General features: G+C 38.4%; 1 protein-coding gene across 1 annotated transcript; it reads right to left on the reverse strand.

The window, feature by feature from the left end:
* Positions 1-154: 154 nt before the first annotated feature.
* On the reverse strand, positions 155-23185 carry LOC146452315 (nostrin-like). The gene is made up of 17 exons (XM_085097992.1): positions 23037-23185; positions 22791-22876; positions 20185-20265; positions 19721-19783; positions 17925-18006; positions 17209-17271; positions 16156-16269; positions 15807-15852; positions 14968-15047; positions 14058-14156; positions 8316-8435; positions 6631-6739; positions 5928-6016; positions 5006-5134; positions 3981-4065; positions 2900-2935; positions 155-2215 (listed from the first exon to the last, which is right to left on the reverse strand). The coding sequence occupies exons 1-17, from the start codon at positions 23061-23063 to the stop codon at positions 2040-2042; spliced, it is 1485 nt and encodes a 494-aa protein (XP_084954118.1). The 5' UTR covers positions 23064-23185; the 3' UTR covers positions 155-2039.
* Between the last annotated feature and the right edge of the window lie 91 nt (positions 23186-23276).

Genomic DNA, 23276 nt, shown 5'->3' on the forward strand with positions numbered 1-23276 from the left:
CTGTTACTAGATGTTTGAGGGTAGAAAATGCATTTGTCTCTATGAACAAAAAACACTGACGAAGGGGTAACCCCAAAATGTCTGCAGTTTTAAGCACTCCAGACACACATTTTGTTATGCAAATGAGAACATATTCAAATACAACATAACAGCATCTGGTCTGCAATAATTATTTATTTTCCCAATTTCCAAAATCAAGCCTTCAACACTTTCTCTCTCAGCAAAGTTTTGTAAGAACCACCTTAATCAGCAACAATGTACTGCATTATTAAAATATGTTGTCCCTTTATGGTAGGTTCCATATTACTATTAATTTTTAATCCATTAAATTATTATATGTTGTCCTTTTCTTCAAGAAGCTGGTCAGTTTTTACATCCACACTGAGCAGGAAAGCAATTCTACTTCTACAGCTCTGACAAAATATTTTCCATTTCTTTATAAAAGACCAAGGAGTCTAAAGTATACAGTCCATCCAACAAAATTAACATGATGGATAGAAGCTGTTCATTGAAAAGCCTTGAATATATTTTTCTAAAACATTGCTTTTTTTTTGGCATGTTCCTTTTTTTTATAATTTATTTTTTCAATGTTTTTGCCCCCCCCCCCCTCCCCCTAAAAAATTAAATGTGATATTTGTTTACCCCTGTCTCTGAACTAGTTTCCCTTGGAAATTTGGTATAAGCCCTTAGTAGAATGTTTCTGTTGAGGGTCTATTTGCTGAATCTAAATTTGATGTTCTTAAATTTTAAGAACATCAAATTTAGTTTCAGCAAAAAGTTCCAAATAGAACATCACATTTCCAAGGGGCAACTATCAGGCTAGCCTGATTCTCAGACGTCCAAGGTAGTTCGTGGCCTCCCTCGCTTCTCTCCCTCTCAACCTCAGATGTCTGAGAATCAGGCTACTATCAGGCCAATAGTCCCAAGACCAGAGCCCTTTTGTTTTTTATTGTCCACCAGTTAATAGTTTTATTTTCTTCTGCACAAAAGTAACGATAAAATGAAGAACAGCTCACCTCCACCGACTGTCAGCCAACAGTTTTTCCATAGCGGTAACGATCTGTCGACCAACAGTTGGCTAACTGGCGGCCGACAGGTTTTCCATGGCGTTAACGATCTGTTGGCCGACAGATGGCGAACTGTCCGCAACATGTTGGCCAACTGTTGGTAATCTGTTGTTAAACTATCGGTTGAAATTGTTGTGGATACTTTGAGATTTGTAAGGCAAATAAATCTTAATCACATACCCTTCTAGTTTCTTCAGCATTATGATCAATTTAAACCAACTAGACTTGAGAAACATGGTGAGTGTTCACTATCAGGTTAATTTGGTTGACATCAGCGTAAACTATTTACAGCTTAATAAATCTAACTTTTTAAGAGTCTCTCTTGAGCATTTTGCTTAAATACTAACAACTGATAGCCGGATGATTATCAAACCTTGTGAGATGTCAATGGAGAAAAGTCATGATCTATAAAACCACAAGTAAAACAACCACATGTAAAGCTGATTTTTTAGAATGCTCCACAGTTAAAGAAGGAATGGAGACAAACAAGTCCTCTTGATCTTCTCAGCTTGCAAGAATTTCTTAAGGCCGTTTAGACAGTGCAACTTTTGCTTACCACTGTCGCATGCAATTTCTAGAGTGTGCGCTGCTTGTGTCATGCCAAATATCACACAAATCTCGTAATTCAATATTGTCTACACCTAAGATTGTTGTAGGATTTAAAAAGTGTTTCAAATCACTACGGCATTTTTTGACTCGTGAGCGTCTGTCATGATGATGTCGTAAGTCTGATTTACACAACACGATTTGTGGTGAAGTCATGGAGTAAGCTTAAGTCGCATGAGATAGTCGTAAGCAAAAATCGTACTTTCTAAATCACCCTTTAGCCTCGCAGGCAGTCATTTTTGGAGGCATCCTTTCACCCACATGTGGGAAAGAAGGAAATGCAACTCTCCTCCTATATTTGAACGGTCTCTTCAATGTAGCCAACTGGAATATGAAGTCCCTAGCTCTGCACTGTTACATCCAAGGTCATTGAATCTCCTCAACATAGCTGGCAGGAAAAATTCCTGTTTTGCTATGCAGTTCACCCTGCCACCATCCTCCATCCAACTTAGCTGTTAATGTGATAATATCTCCGGGTAAAATATCAAGTTCATCACTTTGGGCCGCCTTGTATTCATAAAGCGCACGACACCGACAAATCCCTGAAATATTGAAAATACAAAAAATTTATTTATTGCATGGCATTAAAGTAAGTGAGTTCAAATTTTTTTTCACAAGTCACAAATTAAACAAGTTCCACACTAACGGGACTATTTCTTGTCCAAAACTGAATCAAATTTACCTGCCATTTGGTTAAGGAACTATTAGCTGTATGGATTTGTCATGGGGAACAAATTGACATGTATGCATCAGATTGATCTTCTTGATTTGCACTCATTAGATTTCATGCATAATGCATGAAAGTTGCTGCGGTGGGAATATTATTTGGGAGGAAGACAAACCCAGTCAGTAAGCATGCCACCACATTTTGTTTCTTCCACAAGCAGTCATTTCAGTTTGTATAACCTTGGTTTTGAAAATAAAACTTCACTCTAAGCATTCAGTATTGTACTTACAAAGTAGTGATTCTAAACAGAAGTAATATATTATATAAATTAATAGGAGTTTCATATCCAATTTTCACTCTCTGAAACAAAATTTGCTTGCAAGTATTAAGCAGGGTGGTACACATTACTTTGCAGTAAGGCCAGAATTATGAAAAAAAAGGTAACCCCTCAGAATTTAGGAATGATTATAATGGAAATTAAAAGATTGATCAAAAGATTTAAATATTGAAAATTATTTAAGTTTTGTAATTACATGGTATCAGAACAAATAAGACTCACCTGGCAACTCTGGGAAATCATCAAATTCATCATCACCTGAATAAATAACGGAAATATTGATGTACAGTTGCTATTGATAATGATGGGGTCATGATGTAGAAACAATACATGGACAAGTTCTATTCTTTGTTCACATGAAATCAAGTTACAGTTTACCAACTTTTACTTTTTGCATTTTGTTGTCAGTGCTTGGCGCTTACCATTAGTCAGAATTGGCCAGCCAGACCAGTCCATTTGCAAAGAGAATTCCACTTTAAATCAGCACTGTTCAGCCAGATCAGTTTATTTCTACATAGTATGCATAGCAGTGATGGGTTTTGGGTGAAAACTCTCGAAAGAATCCTGTTTTATTTTCAAAATGACCGGTACGACTGGCCAGTTCGGACTTTTGGTAAGTGCCCTGAGACTTGTCACTAACAAATTGTAAATATTGTAGTTTTCATTCCATAGTAATTGCAATGTTAACGAGTTCTTATTATTTTTTTTTTTTTATTTTCCTTTTGGATTTTATTGTTTTATTGCATTTGATTATTTTATAGAAGATGCGCAATATAAAAAAATTAAATATTATTATTATTGAAGCCCACAACTCTGGCCAAACATCTATACATTTGGCCCCAGTTGTTCAAAGAGTGAATAACTTTATCCAGCGGATAAATCGTTGTCATACGAATAGAATGTATCGGTTGGAGTACATTTTATCCACTGGATAGCGATTTATCCACTGGATAGAGTTATCCGCTCCTTGAACAACCGGGGCCTGGTCTTGACCAAATTTCAATCAGCAAGAAACATGGGAGTCGGCAGCTGTTAGAATGTACCTAATTCAATTTATATATGATAAAGTTTATAGCCCACTTTGAAAAAGAGTGATAGCCTGGGTCGAGAGTAGCTGCCCAAGCAATTAATTTATTGTGGGATTGTTTGGGGGTACGCTGAATGCGATTCATGATAATAGTCAACGTACCCCCAAAACCTTCCCACAATTGCTTGAGCAGCTACTCTCGACCCAGGCTATCACTCTTTTTCAAAGTGGGCTATTGTTCATCATAACTCAAGTCACAAATATTAATGGTCTTACTTTTATTGTCCCTGTCATCAAATGCAGCAGCCTCTACTCCAGTTACTTGATCAAGAGGAATTCTAAGAACACTCTGTAACATGCCCTGTGGATAAGTTAATTAAAAACAAATTAAAATAACCTGCCAGGTAATTGAATTTCTAACGACCTGCAATACTGACTGCAGGATCTCCGCATTAATGTTTTATTAGTAAGTCTGTTTCTATACCATGTTCTCCTTTGTCATACCATGCTATCACCACCTTTTCACAAGTTATCAAATAGTAAACAGCAAAACCTCCCGTAAGCGACCACCCATAATGTCAAGGATATGTGGTCGCTTACGGGAGTTGGTCGCTTACCAGAGGTCAGACCACAGAGGGTCTAAATTCCGGGTAATTTACATATGGTAATTGCGGAGACCTAACACTTTTGCAAGTGCTTATTGAAACCCATAGTAATAACTTTTTTAGCTACAAGTATATTAAGACTAGTCCAAAATTATTCTAGGCAAAAAATCTTAGTTGTTACAGTTTCTGTTATTGTTCATTAAAGAGCAAAATGCAATGTTTATGCCAAGAAAGAAATAAGTGCCCATCCCTTAAAAGTTCCCTGCCTCTAATATGCACCTTCCTCCCCTACCCACTCCCTCCACCCCACCCTCCCGCGGTAACAAAAGTAAATGGGGCAAAACCGGAACTCTTTACTACATCTTACATAGTTGGTCTAGAAGGCAAAAGAATGAACCACAGAACAATGTTCCCAGCCTTAAAAAACAATGCAGCTGCAGGTTATAAGGGTTCAGTGAAAATAGAGCTTTTGAAAGGTGTAGGTCAACTGAAGTAAATTAGCACCCTGGGTGGCAAATAGGTGCCATTGATTTTGTCATTATTCTACTGTTAACCTGTGAATTATAATAATTATAGGATAGAGGGAGCCCATTATTTAAAAACCTTGTGGTTTCTCATGGGCTTCCTCGCCACCTTTATTACACTTGTAATTTCCTTTATAGTGGCAAAAAACTAAACTTGAAACTTGAAGCTTACCTGTTTGTCCTTGGTGGTCTGTACATAGGTCATAAGCCACTCATCTGGTTTCCTGTGACCATTCAAATCTGCCAGAGCAGCCTTAACTTTACACAGACTTGCAGTTAAACTATTGATGATGGCATCTGCCTACAACAGATCAACAGAAGTGCTTAGTCAGTTTTTAACCGCTGGTCATTTCAACAGGAGTTATGTTCATTGGTCACTGCAGAGGACAGCTTGGGTGAGAACTTGGGCCAGCCTGGTCCATAATAAAAAAAAAAACCTACTTTTGAACACTACTTTTGAGGGGAGCAGGGATGGAACAGTGGTGAGGGCACTCGTCTCCCAACAATGTGGCCCGGGTTCGATTCCCGGACTCGACGTCATATATGTGGGTTGAATTGTTGTTGGTTCTCGTCTTTGCTCCGAGAGGTACGTTTTTCTCCGGGTACTCTGGTTTTCCCCTCTCCACACAGACATGAACACTTCTAAATTCCAATTCTATTTGGAAAGTGTCCCCAATTAGTGCTCTGCGCTAAAGACGTTGACACTTGAATAAACTGATTTTTTTTAACTGAATTTGCAGCAAGTTTATTGTCAGAGCCAAAAATTCTTAGCCAGCACAATGTAGCTTGACCATGCTGTATTGAATGAAATTCAGAGACCAGAGAAAGCCAGGTATGTCAGAGACAGACGAAAGGCAAGAGCAGTGTCAGCTCAAGTCCCTTACTCATTCACCTACAAAAACTGTGAAGGGACTGTCACTCCTTAGTGGTACAATACAACCGCTCCAGGTAGTGCTCTGCAACAGAGTGATGACCACGATGCTCTGTACACCATTGTCCTCCAAGACATACAGACGTGAACAACTGGATGCTCAACGAACAAGCATTGAAATGGTAAAGGGGCAGAGTTGTAAAGCAATAATGAAGCTAGTTACATGCGTGAGTTGTGTGGCCACATCTTGTTGACCTTCTTCACTGCAGTAATCAGGAGTTGAAGAGTAGGCTTCGTAGAGTGACTTTATACCTAGAAAGGAAATGTCAAAATTTCAAACCAAACTTGTTCAAAACAACAATAGATATTCAGGAGCTTTTAAAGACTTAATCAGTATGTAAATTATGATCATCCGGGTGAGTGTGTTCCTGAGGACTGTTTGAGATGACATTGACTGACGTTTCAAAAACCTGAGTGGAAGTCGTCATCAGAGTCAACTAAATTGTAGGACATCAGTATATGGTATAAATGTCTCTGGTTATTGACCTGATTGGTCAACAAAGCAGAGATGTTGTTGGTCATTTGTCTGTTAAGCCATAATGTTATTGGCTGTGAAGACTGTAAAAAGTGATTGCTGCGTTTCAATCAGTCTTTTGTAGGTAAAAATTTGGTGGTCTATTATTAGTAACATTGTTGGTTGGTCTGTTTTGTCCATGTTATCCATACGTCATCTGTAAGGTGCGTTGGCAATGGTTGAGTGGTGTTTGTTCTAATTAAATTAGTAAACCAGCTTTTCAGAGTAAGTCATTGATGGTAACAATTTATTCATACTGTGGTAATGCACTTCGCAAAGTCCAGGAACATTATATACCAGGAACAAACTGTTGAATTTACAAGTTAGATGTATCAGCAAGCAGGTGTCATACCATCCTTTGTTTTCTTCTGTTTCTCCAGTGCTTCTGATAGCAGCTGAATCTTTGTTTCCAACCCAACTCTTCTTCTGTCAAAGTTCATTGGTATTTCCAAGTCTTCCTCCTAAACAACACAAGTTTTACTACATAATTAGTTGAAGTGGTACTTTCTTGACTGTGATTCATGTGGTTTTCATGAGGGGTGTTGATTGCGAGTGTGGACAATATGCGAGCCAGCGAGCCATGCAAGGCAGACGTGCGAGGCATGCGAGGCAGATGTACGAGGCATGAACAACCCCCAACATAAATGCTAACCCTTAAGCTAACTGGGGAGCTATTTAAGCTAACATGAGTGCTATTTAGGCTAACCGGAGTGTTTTTTAGGCTAACCTGAGTGCCTCGCACGTCTGCCTTGCATGGCTCGCTGGCTCGCAGATTGTCAAGACCCGTTGATTGCACACCACGGTGGATTACTCTTAAAATGTTTCCATGGGGATTTCATGACAAGAAAAATTTCTTCCTTGTCATGGGTCAGGAAATCTGCCAGTCTGTGATATGCGGGATTTCATGACCAATGAAATTCATTTTCAGTGCTTGGCTGATTTTTCATGGCCCATAGAAATCAATCACTTAAAATTCATTGGTATAATTTGTGACTTAAAAGAATACCACTAAAAAAGTTTAAAAATGACAACGCTTACTATCATTTTTTCTTAAACTTTTTACTGCCTACTGCTATCCCAACCTTTTAATACCATAAAATCTTAAATCTCTGTTATCATGGTAAAAGTGTTGTTCATGGGTTTTTTCATCAAGTTTTCATGGGATTTTAATGAAAATAACAATTCATAGTGATACTCTTTCACATATTACAAACTGTGGTGACAAAGGTACCCCTCTGGGACAGAGCCTCCATGTATGGCCTACTATATATTAAGTAATTTACCCCTCTCCCAGCCCCTTTCCCAATTCCAAAGCAGTAAACAGTTCTGAGTGAAGTGTATATGACAGATTTTTTTTTTATTTGCTTGATCAAATCTATTTCATTTGGGACTAAAATAACTACTCTAGAACTGTAACGTTATGGTTCAGTTTTAGGTATTGTTCACAAGATGTTTTCACACTATCGGATGTTTACACGTCATCATTAGAGTCATATGGCTTCAATAAGCTTTGAAAAAGGAAATAAGCACCCCAGGAAGTAAATAGATAATACTACATGTAGCAGGTCAAACCGAAAAAATGGGGAAGCAAATGGTCTTACGCCTCCCAAAATTTTAGTGAAATTTAACAGGTCCTGCACTCAACGTTTTTTGCACAAAGTGGTCTTAGGCCCGGTTCAGATGCCTATACTTCACATAAGCCAAATCAAATTCAATGAATTAAGTCCATGTGAAGAACGGCATCTGAATCAATTCAGAATGGCCGATGTAATTCAGATCAGCTAAGCCATGTTTCCCACCTGGCTCAGCCAAGAATAACAGCTGTCAGGACCGCCTTTGATTCAGAGGCCAAACTTCACATGATTCAGGTCAAGTGAAATACGTCATGTGAACTGGGCCTTAGTGTCATGATTTCATTCGCAGCGTTTAAAAAGCATTGGGCTCAAAGCAAAATTACTAGTCTTCTCTTCCCATCTTGCAAAATCTCAACATTACCACTCACCAACCCCAAAATAAATGTGCCAACAAAGAACTCACATAACAGTCATACAAGATCTGCTCTGCAGGGCCTCTTGCTTCCCCTCTTGTGTTGGCTGCGATGACAACATCTTCGGATGGATTTATTTTCCAAACTTCAGCACTAACACTCTCGTAATTCTATAAAGTAAAAAGTAGGAGCTTCTGAGGATTCTCCTTACTCCATACTCTGTGAAAGCAATGTGGGAAATAACTCTCAGGAAGGCAGGGTTGTCGCTAAGCGCCAGCTGCCGGCCAAATTCACCAGCTGGAAAAGAGGTCATTGCCGGCTGAATTGTGGGTGGCAAACACTCAGTTAAAAGGGCAATGAACAGTTCTTTAGTTACCCATAAGCAATTGTTCGATTTAGAATAATATATTTTAAGTGAAAAGGTTGAATAAACTCCTGACTACCTTGAGTATCGATGCCATAAAGTAATTGAAATAAAGTCTTGTTTTGAGAACTTGTTTACCGTGTCCTCTTTCCGTTTTCTGCGTCCGCCATCTTGTCAACACGAAGCTTGGTAGCCCCTGCATTCAAGGCGTTGCGAAAGATTGGGAACGAGTTTGTTACCAGGTATTTGTGTCAGATCGGAGAAAGAAGAAGTCTTTCTCTGTAGCATCACAGAGAAAAAAAACATGAAGGAACTTCTTCGTAATGTTTTAATACAGCTTTTAATTGTTTAAATTTTAATGCTTATAACATGTTTATGCTCATGAATAGCAAGAAGAACTGGGCAAACGGAGGAACAACTAAAAAAACCAGAAACGTAAACGGTCCGCCAAGTGCTCGCCGGCGAAAACAAACGAACGAGAAACCAAGTGAACGAACCCGCGAAACTGGATGAACAGCTGAACGACCGAGTGGACAGCTCTTTTGTTTGCAGTTCTAAGCGTTTATAAGAATCAATTTTCTGATATTCTAGTGCAAACTTTAAAGCACTTATCTTTTCGGAACGAATGGAAAGCGACGTAGCTTTCGTTCTCATTACTTTAATGTTAAGTAAATGTTGAAAATCTTACGCACGTATTTTCATTTTTAATGTTAGAGTATACACGGCTTTCATGAAAAACGGGTTTTAGTTAGATTAGATTAGTTGTAGTTAGGTTTTGAATTTTGTTTAGGAGAGTAAGGTTATTCTTAATTTTTATACTCCTGATGGATTTTACCGTGTTTAAATACAGAACTATTCTTCTAGTGAGCTCACCAAAAAGAGAATTAAGAACACAGCATAGATTGACCACAGGCACCCCAAGTTCGAGTCACTAGAGAGCGTGTAATAATCAATTACTAGTGGGCATGATGACCTTTGAGTGCAATCAGCCATTGAGGATTAAAACGCATTACAAGACTTTGTATGGGAAATAAAATACTGTCGATTATGAAGTTTAAAAAACGCTAAATTTAACTTTCATTCAATAAAACGAATAAAACTGCCAAGTTCGCGGCGTCACTAGAGAGCGTGTGATAATTAATAACTAGTGAGACGATGACCTTTGAGTGCAAGCGGTATTGGGTTACGGGCAGTATTTTATTTCCCATACAAACTCTTATAATTCGTTCAAATTCTCAACGGCTGCCCGTAACCCAATACCGCTTGCACTCAAAGGTCATCGTCTCACTAGTTACTAATTATCACATGCTCTCAGCTCTAGTGACGCCGCAAACTTGCCAGTTGTATTCGTTTTATTAAATCAAAGTTAAATTGAGCGTTTTTTAAACTTCATAATCGACAGTATTTTATTTCCCATACAAAGTCTTATAATGCGTTTTAATTCTCAATGGCTGATTGCACTCAAACGTCATCATGCCCACTAGTAATAATTAATTGAAGGTCTGAGAGCATAACCGACTTATGTCGAATTTTAGCGCAGCTTTCGATTTCGCACGGATTTGTACGAATTTTGGCTCTCCCTGCTTTGGAAAACATTTCGCGGTTTTACAATCGTGGACAAAACTCCTTGAGAAAACCAAACACGAACAGAACAAAAACCACTTGCTTACTTCTCCCTCCCACCCGCTCCCCTATGCAATGAGAAGCGAACACAGACAGCCAAAAAACCACTCACTTACTGTTTCTCCCTTCATAATTCTACCACAGTTACTTCTCCCTCCCCCCCTCCCCCTTATGCAATGTTGATGTGGGAAGTGATGCTTGCCAGGAAACTGTTTGTGACCCAAAAGACAACATTGAGTCAGGGGGAGGGGGAGGGGGATTTGGTAGTTTGCTTGTCTACAAGTGAACGCGCTTGGAAGGCAAATTTTTTTATAGGTTTTGTCCACGGCAGACTCGTTTTCCAAATTATCGGTAGGGTAAAAGTTTCCACTGCCCACGAGCCGTGTTTAGCCGCACCAGTTGTTGTTTCTATAAGTAATGTTTGAGATGATATCATGGTTTGCTTTTGCAGGTTGTAACAAGCCCAAAATAGATCAAGGCAGTCGGGATAAACAACTTGCGTATCATACTGGCTAGTTGGTTTCGCTTTTGTTTGGTGAAGTTTGTAAACGCACAACATCTATGGATCTTTTGAAAAGTTATGAAATTGACGAATGCAGTTCACAGGAACTGGTGGAAATGTTGTTCAAAGAATCCCTCCTTGGTAGTGATGACTGTGCCGTGGCGAATTTTTCAATTCGATTATCAAATCCCGCGGGAGCATCAGAGACAAATCCCGCCATGTGCAAGGTGTTTTGCAAGCCTTAGTTGTGGTTTGCCAGGCTTGAAATTCGGTATGTAACGATTAACTTGACAATTTCAAGGCAATGATTCTATAAAAGTACGATTAACATAGATTTTCAACGGTTAACACCGACTGCTCGTGAAAAGAATAGATAGTCTTTACCTTTTAATAGAACTGCCGTTAATCGTTGTTAATCGTTGTTAATCCTTGAAATGGCTACATGTCTTCCTGTTAATCATGTAGAATGCTAGTATTTTGCGTTATCAAGAGTGATATGTCGACAAACGGGACAAAGCTGGATTTTACGCCAGGAAATGGACACATTTTCTCTTGGAGAATGTAACTGTTTACATTTCGGACATTCCTGTCACGTACGTAGTAGTTTGTAACAGAATCAAATAAAAGCGTGACAGCATTCTTTTCGTTGCTCCCGCGGAAAACACCGCTTTCGTGTGCCGTGTTTCAAAGACAACGAGTGTATATTGAATACAAGTATTTAATCCTCAGTGCATTGTCCTTTTGGTCATCCAGTGTCTATAATGTTACCAATATATCTTTACAAGATGGTAAAATTTCTCATTGGCATTAATACGAAACACAAAGCGGCGTGAAAAAAATACTGGACAATGGTTTTCAATCGAATTGCAGTTCACATGCAAAAGTTTGGACAAATCCGAGGTACATCGAAAAACGGGCTGAAATTCGACATAAGTCAGTTATGCTCCCAGCCCTTCCATTATTACACGCTCTCTAGTGACGCGAACTTGGACTGCCTGTGGATTGATGAACTGAAGTAAAACAAAGCACTGTCTGCTCAGAAGCCAGGTCTGTCATTCTCCTTAGGGGCACAGTGAACAGACCTGGTAGACTAGTTCAAGGAACGCCAAACAACGAAAACCACACGAAGGAAATATGGAAACGTCAAAGCGAGCGAGAAAATTTTGAATAAATTCAAGGTGAATCTCTGTACCACACGTTTCACACTGCGGCACCACAGCTGACCTTCTCTTTAATGGTCGTTTCTTTTTGCATAAAAGAGCCCCTAGATTTCACCAGAGTGCACCAAATTGAATTAAAATTTTTAAAATTTCCTGGGGAGGCCCCCAAGACCCCCTAATGGGAGGGGGCAACCCCCTCCCATACCTACCCCTCCGTCTGCTACGCCGACAGCAGAAGAAACTTCGCGCGTTCTTAAGGTTACTTATAGGGAAGGAAGGTCGAATTTTTCTCAAATAAATTTTTTTAGATAATTGTTGAAAAAAGAAAGGGATGCAAAGTTTCAAGAAAACAGCCGTTAGAAATCTTAAGAAGAACGCGAGCTATCTGAAAAACAAAGTTTTGTGGGAAAAGCTGTGAGAGAGTGAAGGTGTCATAATCCAATTTATGCGGGACTGTGTTGAGATATTACGCGGCAAAATTTACCCGCGATCTCGAATTACCGGCAAATTTGCATATTTTTGTCTACATCGTGTTCATCGCATGTCACGGCGTTGTATGTACAAATATTTTACTGTGAAACAGCGTTCCATTTTGGATTCAAGCATTGCGTAAAAGGTTGTTATGAAGAAAGTGAAACTAGAAAAGTCGCCTTGGGTGACAGTTCAGAAAACACCAGGCCCAAAGAAGGTCGTATAATCATTTGACGAAGCCAAAAAACTTCAGCTGGCGGAGAGCGACAAGGGTTCTTGCTACCACCAGTTAGATTTTCTATAACTGCCTCGGCAGCAGAGAAATTCGAGGACGAGAAATCGGATAGTGGAGAGTCGAACATCAGTTCCGAGTCAGAAATCGAAGATGCCGGCGACCATCCAGCCACTTTTGCCTTTGTTGACCGGCTGAAAATAAGCAGCGAATCAGCGAACGTCAGCGCGCAGCCTCGTGTACTGATAGCGGTGAAAAGTGCGTGTCTCGTGTCAACTCCGCTGGGGCTGCCAGTTTCATGTTCTGCGTCTATCTGCCGTTTTCTTCTTTGTTTTGGTTTCGCTGGTGGCTTTCTCGCGCCAGACTTACCTTTTCCCATAAAGAAATCGCTTTACACTATTCAATACAGTGACACTAAATGCTTACAGAACTCCCCAGGGAATGTTTCTTTCTGTTTGATTGGCCGGCGGCGTGAGCGCATTGACAAGTATTTTAATGAGGTGCGAAAACTCAGAAAATGTTCCAAGGCCGAAAACACAGCTTTTGTTTTTGCGCGAATTCCCCATCTTCAAATGAATTAGGGTATGTAGATTTGACAGATTTCAACGAAATTTGGCCAAAATGGTCATCAGATATTACTGCATCAAAGTGTGTCAGGCTTTTACGAAATTCAAAATATTTTTCCCATGACGTGTTAACATCTCACGCGACTACAAAAGTTTTCCATTGTTCATCTTTAGGATGGGTTTTCTCACAAACCAATAGGAATAAAGAAAAAGCCTGACACACTTTGTTAGCCTATTATCTCCTGATTGATATTGTGCAGTCTGTTTGGTTGTGCGCCTTTACGTGAGAGTGGGTAATTCAGTTAAGTACACGTCGCTAGTATTCAGTTTGCAGGCCTCTGAGCGCTTATGTATCCAACAAAATAAAAAAACATTGATATTTTTGCAAACTTCAATTTATCAGCTTTACAGTGATATATAGTTTTCCGTGGTTTTATCGAAAGCAGCGCGCATACGCTAGATTTCCCTGAAGGCACTCAAGAAACATGAAAGTAACCTTAAGCCGGCTCAATTTCTCAGCTAAGCGGTACACAAATTTCTTAGCTACAACCCTGAGGAAGGTGGGGAGGGGGGCATAATTCCCTATTTAAGCTACACATAAAATTAAAAGGTATATGCAGTGCTAACAGGTATGGTTTTTGAGCCGTTTGGCCTGAAATAGGGTAAAGATTTTAACCATTTTTGTCTGAAAATCTAAAAATGTGTATGGATTTTACAGAAACAGATATGGATTCTAGAAACTAAGGTCTGAAAAACGGTACAAGATCCAATGGTTAGAAGCTATTAATTGTGTTCTTAAAACTACATTCATATAATCCTGCTACAGGTCTAGCTACATACAAGGGAAAAATAACAAATATGAATACTTCCTTACTTGTTGAAGCTGAGGTACTACAGCAGCCAACATGTTGCTATACAGGGAGCACATTTCACGTAAATGTGTCAGTCTCTCCTCCTCTAACTTTTCACAGGTCTACAAACAAGATAAAGAAATGTGATGTTATGTTCTAAGCCTGGTATGCCGCCAGCAAAGTGTTTCTTTCTGGCAAGTCATTTTTAGCATGTATGAAGTTGTTTGCATCTCTGGTATTTCACGAAGTTGGCTTGTTTAGCTAAACAAGCAAAATACCAGGGATACGAATGACTCAGACTTGCCAGAAAGAAACGTTCTGCTAATAGGGTAAAGCCTGGTAAATAAATCAGAAAAGTCATACATTCAACTCCTGTTAGGAGAACTCGGATTTTCTTTTTCCGAGTATCCCTGCGTCACTGACTGAAAAAATACATCATTCTATAAAGACAATGATAATAAAACAAACCTACCGCAAACAAATCAAACAATGCACAGGTTCTTCTAAACTTACTATAAAACTTGAAATATACTCCTTTGAATGACAAATGATAATATTAAAAGTAAGCAACTTTTTCTCTGAAAAGATATTCAGGTCAGCATTTTAAAAAAATCCCTTTTGAAACCTTTCTGTCAGTTTTCAAATTTCTCAGCCAGTTATATGTTGAATCACTTTATTTGTTAGTTATGTGTAATGTGCAGTTCCAGAAAAAATCCATACCCACCCCACAGAAGGTGATCAGAAATTCCTAGGGGGAGGGGGGTCTTAATAGTCAAAATATTAAAAGCAAAGGATGAAGCTAAACTGGAATTTCCTGGGGGAGCAGGGGTGCAAAACAAAAAACCTTTGACGGGGGGAGACTGGATATTTTCTGGAACTGCGCAATTCAAGAAAAACAAATGAATATAGGATATCATACTTGAAAAATTTTACCTGACAAAATTTAAGCATGGCAGCCTCCCACTCAAGCCTTGCCTTTTCAGTCTTTTCATAAAGTTCACGATATTCTTTATCTGTCAAAAAGCAGTAAAAATTAAATGATCAAATTTTTCAAACTGTCAAAAACTAAATCTTAAACTAGACAGATCAATGTTACAACTAATTTTGTGTAAAATAATGAAGAAGTAACTGAAACTGGTGAGGCAAATCACAAGAACTCCATGATTTGTCCCATGCCACAACAATGGTTGCCTGTCCAAGAAAAGATATCTACATTGTATACATCCATGTGCCATCTGTGTAGCCATAGCCAATCCCCAAGGGGTCCCTCCCACATTCCCCTTGGGGATGGGTACAGCTACACGCATGTCTAAAGGGATTACAGTACAGCAAGCGAAAGTGTTATTTGCACACTTTTCTACAATCACCGATCCAATAAGAATGTGCAGTTTTATGCTGAGGAAAGACAAGTACTTTCAGTTGATGGGCATCTCGGAAATCAAAGATGATTAACAAAGCAGGTTCCATAGCTCATAAATGGTGGTTTTGGGTCCATGCACTTTGTCTGTTTTTACCTTTAGGGTACAAGGGTTGTCTTTTAAAATCTCATGATTAAAGGCACTCTTAAATTCCATCATTACCTGGATTTCATTAAGCTTCAGAGTTTGCATGTTAAAGATAAGTTCAGTAGGAACTGATCTCAGGAACGTGCAATAATAATTATTTTGCTAACCAAAGCATATCTCACATCTTACACTTTCTGTCATGCAACAAGAAAAAAGCCTTGGGTAAAAAGAGTGTCAGGGACCATGAAAACTGGCATTCCTACCAACCTGCCTTCAAGGAACTTTCTGTCATTTTCCTGCACTTGACATCCATCTAACAAAGATACAAAATACCAAGTTATCACTGACAACAAGTTGTTCAAAAAAAAAAAACCTCCAGTGGATTCTCCCCTCCCTCTAAAAATTTCAGTTTAACTTCATACTTTTCTTTCAAAATTTAGGATCCTGACACCTCCCCCCACACACACACACCATTCTCACTTGGAATTTCCAATGACCTTCCATGGAGTGGCCGTGGATAATTTCTGGAAGTTCCTTACTATACACACATGTACAGCAAAAATGGTGAAAGGTATGGGGACAAGAACAAAATCAGGAGAAAAGAGGGTAACAATACCTTAGACATCTCTTTTTCAGAGAGTACTTTGCTGCCTTTGCCGCTCCTTACTTCTTCAATTTGTTCAAACATAGCTTCTGCTTCTTTTGTCTTGGTGTATGAGTTACGCTTTGCCTAGAAAAAAATATTCCAACAACACAAATCTATACACAATATTAGCTGTGTATTTAATTTTGAGCAAATGTCAAATGAACAAGAAATAGTTATTTTATTTCCAGAAACACAGTCAAGCGACCTACCCAAAAAAGAGATATGTACCAACCCTTGACTGATTTCCTTTGTTCACAACCACCAATGTTTTGTTTGACTAGGTTCAGTCTTGTATACAACATAGATCACTCAAGCATGGGTTATAAAAACACTTAGCTACTTCCAGTTCAAAAAACAATATAAAAGAATTCTGCTTAACTCTCAAGGGTAACTTAACTATGTTTATTTTAATATAAAAGTGACAGTTCCATATGATCGTCCATAGTTGCCATGGCACCAAGCACACACTATTATTATTAGTATTTCCATTTATAATATAGCGTGGTTAGCTCGAAAGCTAAGCTCCTCTGACCACCGTACACTTCTACCAAAGCCATTAACTTCTTTCTTTTCTCCTTTTATTTGTTATTTTATTCCTATGTTCCTATATACAATGCAAATACTATATCCAAGTGTAAATAAACTGAAACTGTTCAAACTGAACTGAACCTGGTTATCTCTTTTACGCAGGTCGCTTGCATTTTCTAGAAGAGTGATAAGCTATTTCTTGTTTATTATTAGCATTTTGCTAAAATATTTAAATTAATTTGCAACAAAGTTTCTTCCATGAAAACTAGTCTCTGTGCCAAAACAGGGCTCATCTGGAGCAATTTTGATTTTAAGGCAAAAAAAGGTCATGATTTAGATCAGCCTCATATAAAACCCTTCCAAAGTATATTTCCTTTACAGCCATTACACCAGTGAGTAACAAAAGAAAACAGGAAAGATCTAGAAGCAAGTCACCTTAGTGGTCAAACAATTAACGGGCATCAAGAGAATATAAAAGGGTGTAACAGAAAGTACCTTGAGAGTATCACTCAATTTATCTGAGAAATTCTTGTAAGCCTTGTCTACAACAGCCTCCACCTGACAGAAATGAGGTGACAAAATCAGCAAACACAGAATATGCATAACCGGTCGGGTATAGAAACTGTCTATCTTTAATTAAAATATATTACTTTAACAGTAATTAAGTAGAAAAAAAAACACTATGCAATAAAAAACGCACACAAAGCATTAGATATTATTTAAGCAGCCAATGTTGTTGCCTTGATAACATTTAAGCCTTCTTTACATCAAATTCCTATAATTTCACTTAATTTCTTTTTAAAACAATTGCAGAAAAAGTGTCATTCCAAGGCATCTGTAGACAATAGCTCCATAATGTGAAGGTTTAATTTGTTAATAGTTTTCTCTGAATAATTATTATAACAACTCCAAAATTGGATGCCAAATGAAAACTTAGTCAATCAAACAAGTTGACATAACCTTGGGGGCTAAAAGACGTATTATCGGGTTGTATCAAAAGCCCACAAGTTTGAAAGTGTACACAAATCATGCGATGTTGTTCCCTGTGTACTATCAAGTTAAGCCCTTAAGAAGTTTTAAGAGCACTTAAAAAGAGCAAAAAGTCCTTGTCCTTCTCTAAGCTTTCCTCATGATCTTAAAAATTCCCTCAAGCTTAGTTTGAATACATAACTCAACAATGCACTCAGCACTCTCCTACATTTACTATGTACCGTTTTCCTTGTCTTTGCTTGTGTTTCCACAAAAGTTTTGACCTGTTTGGACACTTCATCATGTAGCTGAGTTCCAAGGGTTCTGAATGAAACACAAGACTAAAATTTAGTACCAGAACTTTTGCTAGTCTGAAATGTCAGCCGTCTCCTCCCCCTAACCCACAGGGGGCGCGGGAGAGGGAGACGTCTGAATTCCGAGCGTTATAATGTCATCCGTTGACGTCACGTACTTTTGCGAATATGGTAGGTAGTTTTTGATTGGTTCTTACCTAATTGAAATAGGTAACCATTTCTTATTGGTCGAACTTGCGAAAACAAATATTTCATTTCGGCGGTGAATATAAAGTGTTGACAGGCCAGACACAACTCGTAAGTTCCTGGTGTGAAAAGTGACTTCTCGTTTAACGTAGTTTTGCTCCCACGAGTATATCTCTTAAAGATTTTCCTTTTTGGTAAGAGATAAGTGGGAGGCTCTTTCAATATTTCTCAAGCCGCATGGTAAGTTGTGAAGAAGGGAAAAATTTTATTTCGCACTTTCTCGTTTTGTTGTAAAGCCGACTTCTGTTCAGTGAATTTAATCTCAGAGGTTATTTTTTCAATAAGATTGTGTTGATAGCCTCTTGCCTGAGGGTGCGTTTTGAAGTTGGTGGTTTTGCAATAGAATGATTTCACTGAGTAGTTGGTTCTCAGAAGTCTCAGCGATTCTACAATCATGCGGGAATCCTTAAACCCGCAGAGACCTTCCAGTACACATTTTTCTTCCTGCCACCCACCGGGGTCAGAAAAGCCGGGACTAATAAAAGTGAAGCCATGAGAACTTCTTCGAAACACCTCCTCTGCAAAATCATTCTATTACAACTTCATCCACTTCAAAATGCACTTTTGGGCTAGAGGCTACCCTCACAATCTCATTGAAGAAATAACCTCTGATTTTCACTGAACGGAAGTCGGCTTTACAACAAAACGATAAAGTGCGAAACAAAATTCTTTCTTTTGTCACAACTTACCACCCAGCGTTGCACGCCTAACCTCAAAAACATCTTGAAGAGCAAATGACTTTTAATTCAAAACCAACCATTGCTTCGAGGAATATTCTGAAGGACCTACTCTTATTTCATACAAAAAAAAAACTGTCAAAAAAAGCAAAACCATAACGAGAAGTCACATTTCATACCACCATACCACGGCCACATTAATATGAGTCGTGTCTGGCCTGTCAACACTTTATTTACTAATAGCATTTATCGGAACATTTTTCGATTCATCTTCAGTGGAAAATGAAGTGCGATCCCTTACATACATTGTTGATGCTTTGTCTTCAAATTTTACGGCTAACAAAACGCACACAACCTCCTACATTATGCATGCTGCAGTGCACGCCGCGCGCTTCCATGACTCGTGGCCGCCATTTTGTTTCAAAGGTTTTATTTATGCAAAATTGCATAAATTACTGTGTGACGTCAACGGACGACATTATAACGCTCGGAATTCAGACGTCTCTCTCTCCCGCGCCCCCTGTGGGTTAGGGGGAGGAGACGGCTGACATTTCAGACTAAACTTTTGCCATTTTCCTATGATGGCAGGATAATACCAAAATTTCTGATACTACAACAGCAAGTTATTTAGTACTGCTTCCCAGTGATTCAGCGTTTTATTGGCTCTGTTATACAACTATGCGAGAAAATAATCATTGAAAATAATGTGTGATTTAACAGGTACTCTTAGGTGTTTAGAGTAACATTAATTAATTATTAAGCAATTAATTAATATCATCATTATTAAATTTTTAGCATTACCTGTGTATATCAGCTTCATTTTCCATTTCAAAAATGGTATTCTCCCAGGAGGATTTGAGGGTCCTGAAATATAAAAAAATAAAAGTATATCTAGTTTTAAACCACTTTTAGTTCCATACACTAGGCAGTTTGTGATGTTATGGTGATAAAATGGTTCACAGATCGGAAATCACCCTGATTTGAGAACTAGTCATGTTGTGCCAGCTCAATAAAAGAAATAATGTAATTGAAAGGCAGTAAGAATAACAGGTCCCTATGTGAGCGGTGCAGGATAAAAATAACTTAATAGAAGGAAACTGATTTGTCCATAATACAGTTGCATTTATAAAACGATGTCAAAATATATGTGCAATTTGTCCTCCTGAATACTGTCAGGCAGACAACTTCTAGCTTATAAAATGGCCTTTAGTTAATAGTACTCTGTATCTCTTTTAACAAACCTTATTACTTTATGTCCTACTTACCCAAAAGCTTCCTTTGATGTTTTCTGAGCCTTTTGAGCAAGCTTGGTTAAGCTGTCTGCATATATCTGTTCTATTTTGGACCTATGATCATGGGAACCATTGATTAAAGATGCTCACTTACAGAAACTGACAGTACTGATGAGGGATTTAACTACAACATAGCCTATGTAGCAAGTGTTTCCAGCGAGTGAAAGCTCTTTTCCAGTTTCTGGCCACACAAGAAATAGGGTGCCAAAAAAAAAGAAGGGGGAAATGCTTTCTACGCAAGCTATTTTTAACACTGCAGTAATCACTTGGACGTTTATATATAGTATGCTTTAGAATTGAGGCAAATGATCAAGATTCTTGTGTAGCAAGGCTGCTCCTGGGGCACCAAAGAAAATGCTCTCGGTGCCTAAATTTTTTACAGCAGCACCTAACACTTCACTTGTTGAGCTTTTTGGCTTTTGGCCTTGTGGGCTCCTTGAAATTTTTAGTTGCCAACAAGCCTTGTGTAGACTCGTGTGTATGATTGGTATAAAATACTAATATTTACAATTTCGGTCTCAGGGAACAGTTTCAAGCCCCACACAATTGCATAGTTATTTGCTATAAGTGTCTGCTGTTTCCTGCAAATTGTACAATTTCATTTACGACCATTTGGTGCAAAGCCACCTTGCATGTATCATTGCAGTTATGTAATATTTCTTCCGCTTAGTAGTCCAACAGATCTCAACATTTGGTATGCCTGGCATGTTTGTTCTGTGAGATTTATCATCTAGTTTACAATCTCATTTTCCAGACGTAACTAATCAATGAACAATGACATCAATGAGTAATCGATGGGTACTTAGTGAGTAACAGTCATTGATTATTGGTGATGATCAGTGGGTAATCGATGACTGATCAATGAACAAAAATTTTGTGGCCACCTATCGATTGCTCATTCATGACACTGATAACTCATTGATATCATTGATTATTAAATTTACGCTATTGATTACTCATTGATTACATATTGATTATACATATAATATTATGCTGCACATATTACAAAAAGTTGACAGGCCAAACACAACTCGCGCTGGTCGCACCACTGGAGTAAACAAGTCTGATGTTTCAGATGCTGTTGTTATAGCTTAAATAAAGTTTGCATTGTGACATGTACCTTGAAAAAGTTGTTTTTATTTCTTTATTTTCGATTTGGTATAGTTTGTGACACCACGAGATTATATCGATAACTAATCAATGTCATCAATGACTAATCAATGACTGACAATTTTGTGGCCTATCGATTATTCATCGATATATTTACTTGATCACCGACAATAATCAATGACTAATCAACTGATTACCTATTGATTACTCATTGATTTCATTGATGTCATTAATTAGTTACGTCTGGCATTTTCTTTATATCTATTTCTTGCAATGCTTTTAATACCACTGTTACAGTCATGTAATATGTTACTGCCATGTTGTGAACTTTGTTTGTTTCAAATAAAGCTATGGTGCATCTGTTACAGTGGGGAAATAAAATTACCCATTAAAAAAGTTTCCAGAATTTTGTATTGGCACGATCATGATCTTTGGCATAAGGTGGTCCAAGATGGAGGTAGTGCCTGGTATAAGATTACCTCATCGGTGTTGGCACAAAGAAAAATTACCTTGGCTTTTGAAAACGTCTACCATTCAAATGAAATGTTGTTATAAGTGACACGATTCTGGGTACAAGGTTGGTGTAGCAGTCAGTGCAACATTTCCTGATATAGACTGTTTCTGAGCCCCTTGGAGTAGAACTTTTGAAACTCTTGACATATCTAGATCTTTGGCATGGGAGGTACACATAATGCACCCTGGATTGGGAGATTTTTTTCATACCTCCGCACCTCTACACTGATTGCTTTGTGTTAAAATGAGCGTTTCCTTATTTGAGTCAAAGGTAGTTATGACATTTGATTTGCAACAAGGGTATCTCTCTTAAAGTCAAAGCCATAATTCACACCACTTTTTCCCAACCTTTAGGTGCACTACCGTAGACTAAAATCAAAGACAGTCTTACTACCGTTGACATATAAATATCAACAGGAAGTGGTAAGGCAATTTTCTGAGCAATCCCAGAACTATGGGTTTTTGCTAGGGCATCAGCCATTGTGGCACATTAAATGTTTGATAAAATTCACAACAATTAGATTAATGCAAAGGTGAAGGAAATGCAAGGGAATTCTGACGATACAATCCAAGACACCTGTTGATTATAAATTTCATAACCCTTTTTGAGAGGGTTGAGCGTTTGCACAAAAACAATGGCAGCCTATAAACAGGGGTGGGCATTTTACAAGTACAATGTGCAAATAAACAAAACCAGAGGAAACCAAATAATTTGGAAAATTGATGTAATGATTTGCGAGACGTTGAAAGCAACCAAGCCTGTCTTTCATTTCAAAAACGTGTTGAAAGTCATTGAACAACAAAGACAGTTATGCTAATAATCGCTTTCGAACCTCTGCTGATATTTTGATTTTAACCTATCTGAATAAATGCCAATTTTTGGTTAATTCAAATTAAATTTCTAGATAGTACAGATTGACATTTCAGCCTGTCGTGCGACGTGCAGTTCAACGTACCTTTCATTGAAAATAGTCGAAACTTCTCTACAAAATTCATGGCCTTGACGACACAACTTCCGCAATTCCTCGTAGCCCTTCTGGTCCTGTTTACACGTATTAAACAGAGAGAAATAAGTTTTAAACATAGGCTATAAATACTTTAGTCTTGATTCAGACATGCATGCAGACAAGATAGCGGCCCAACAAAGCAATTACAATTCTTTGTATTGCTCTGGCTGAAATTTCACGGGTTTATTTACCTACCCAGAAAGAATCCTCAAACTTGGTCATGGTTTAAGGTTTAAAATGGTGGTTTATGTAAACAAAATTAAGACACTTTCTCCACAACTCAACAATTTACATCCATCTTCCGCCAGCCAGTTTTCCCGGCGGGCTGTGCTGCAGCTACTGTCTTTTAGGGGTGGGGGAGGGGGGTTTGTCCAGTCCTGTCCCCTCCGTCCCTTGCGTGACAGAGAGCGGAGACAGCGAAGAGGCAGGACGTCC

Source organism: Pavona decussata, unplaced genomic scaffold (assembly GCF_977016875.1).
Source record: "Pavona decussata unplaced genomic scaffold, jaPavDecu1.1 SCAFFOLD_371, whole genome shotgun sequence".
Taxonomy (NCBI): Eukaryota; Metazoa; Cnidaria; class Anthozoa; order Scleractinia; family Agariciidae; genus Pavona; species Pavona decussata.

Coding starts and splice junctions, on each gene's coding strand:
- LOC146452315 (XM_085097992.1), bottom strand. CDS start 23,063: ATGACCAAGTTTGAGGATTCTTTCTGG. Junction 17,272..17,924: donor AAGCAAAGACAAGGAAAACG/GTACATAGTAAA, acceptor CATTTCTGTCAG/GTGGAGGCTGTTGTAGACAA. Junction 8,436..14,057: donor TAGTACCTCAGCTTCAACAA/GTAAGGAAGTAT, acceptor TTTACTTTATAG/AATTACGAGAGTGTTAGTGC.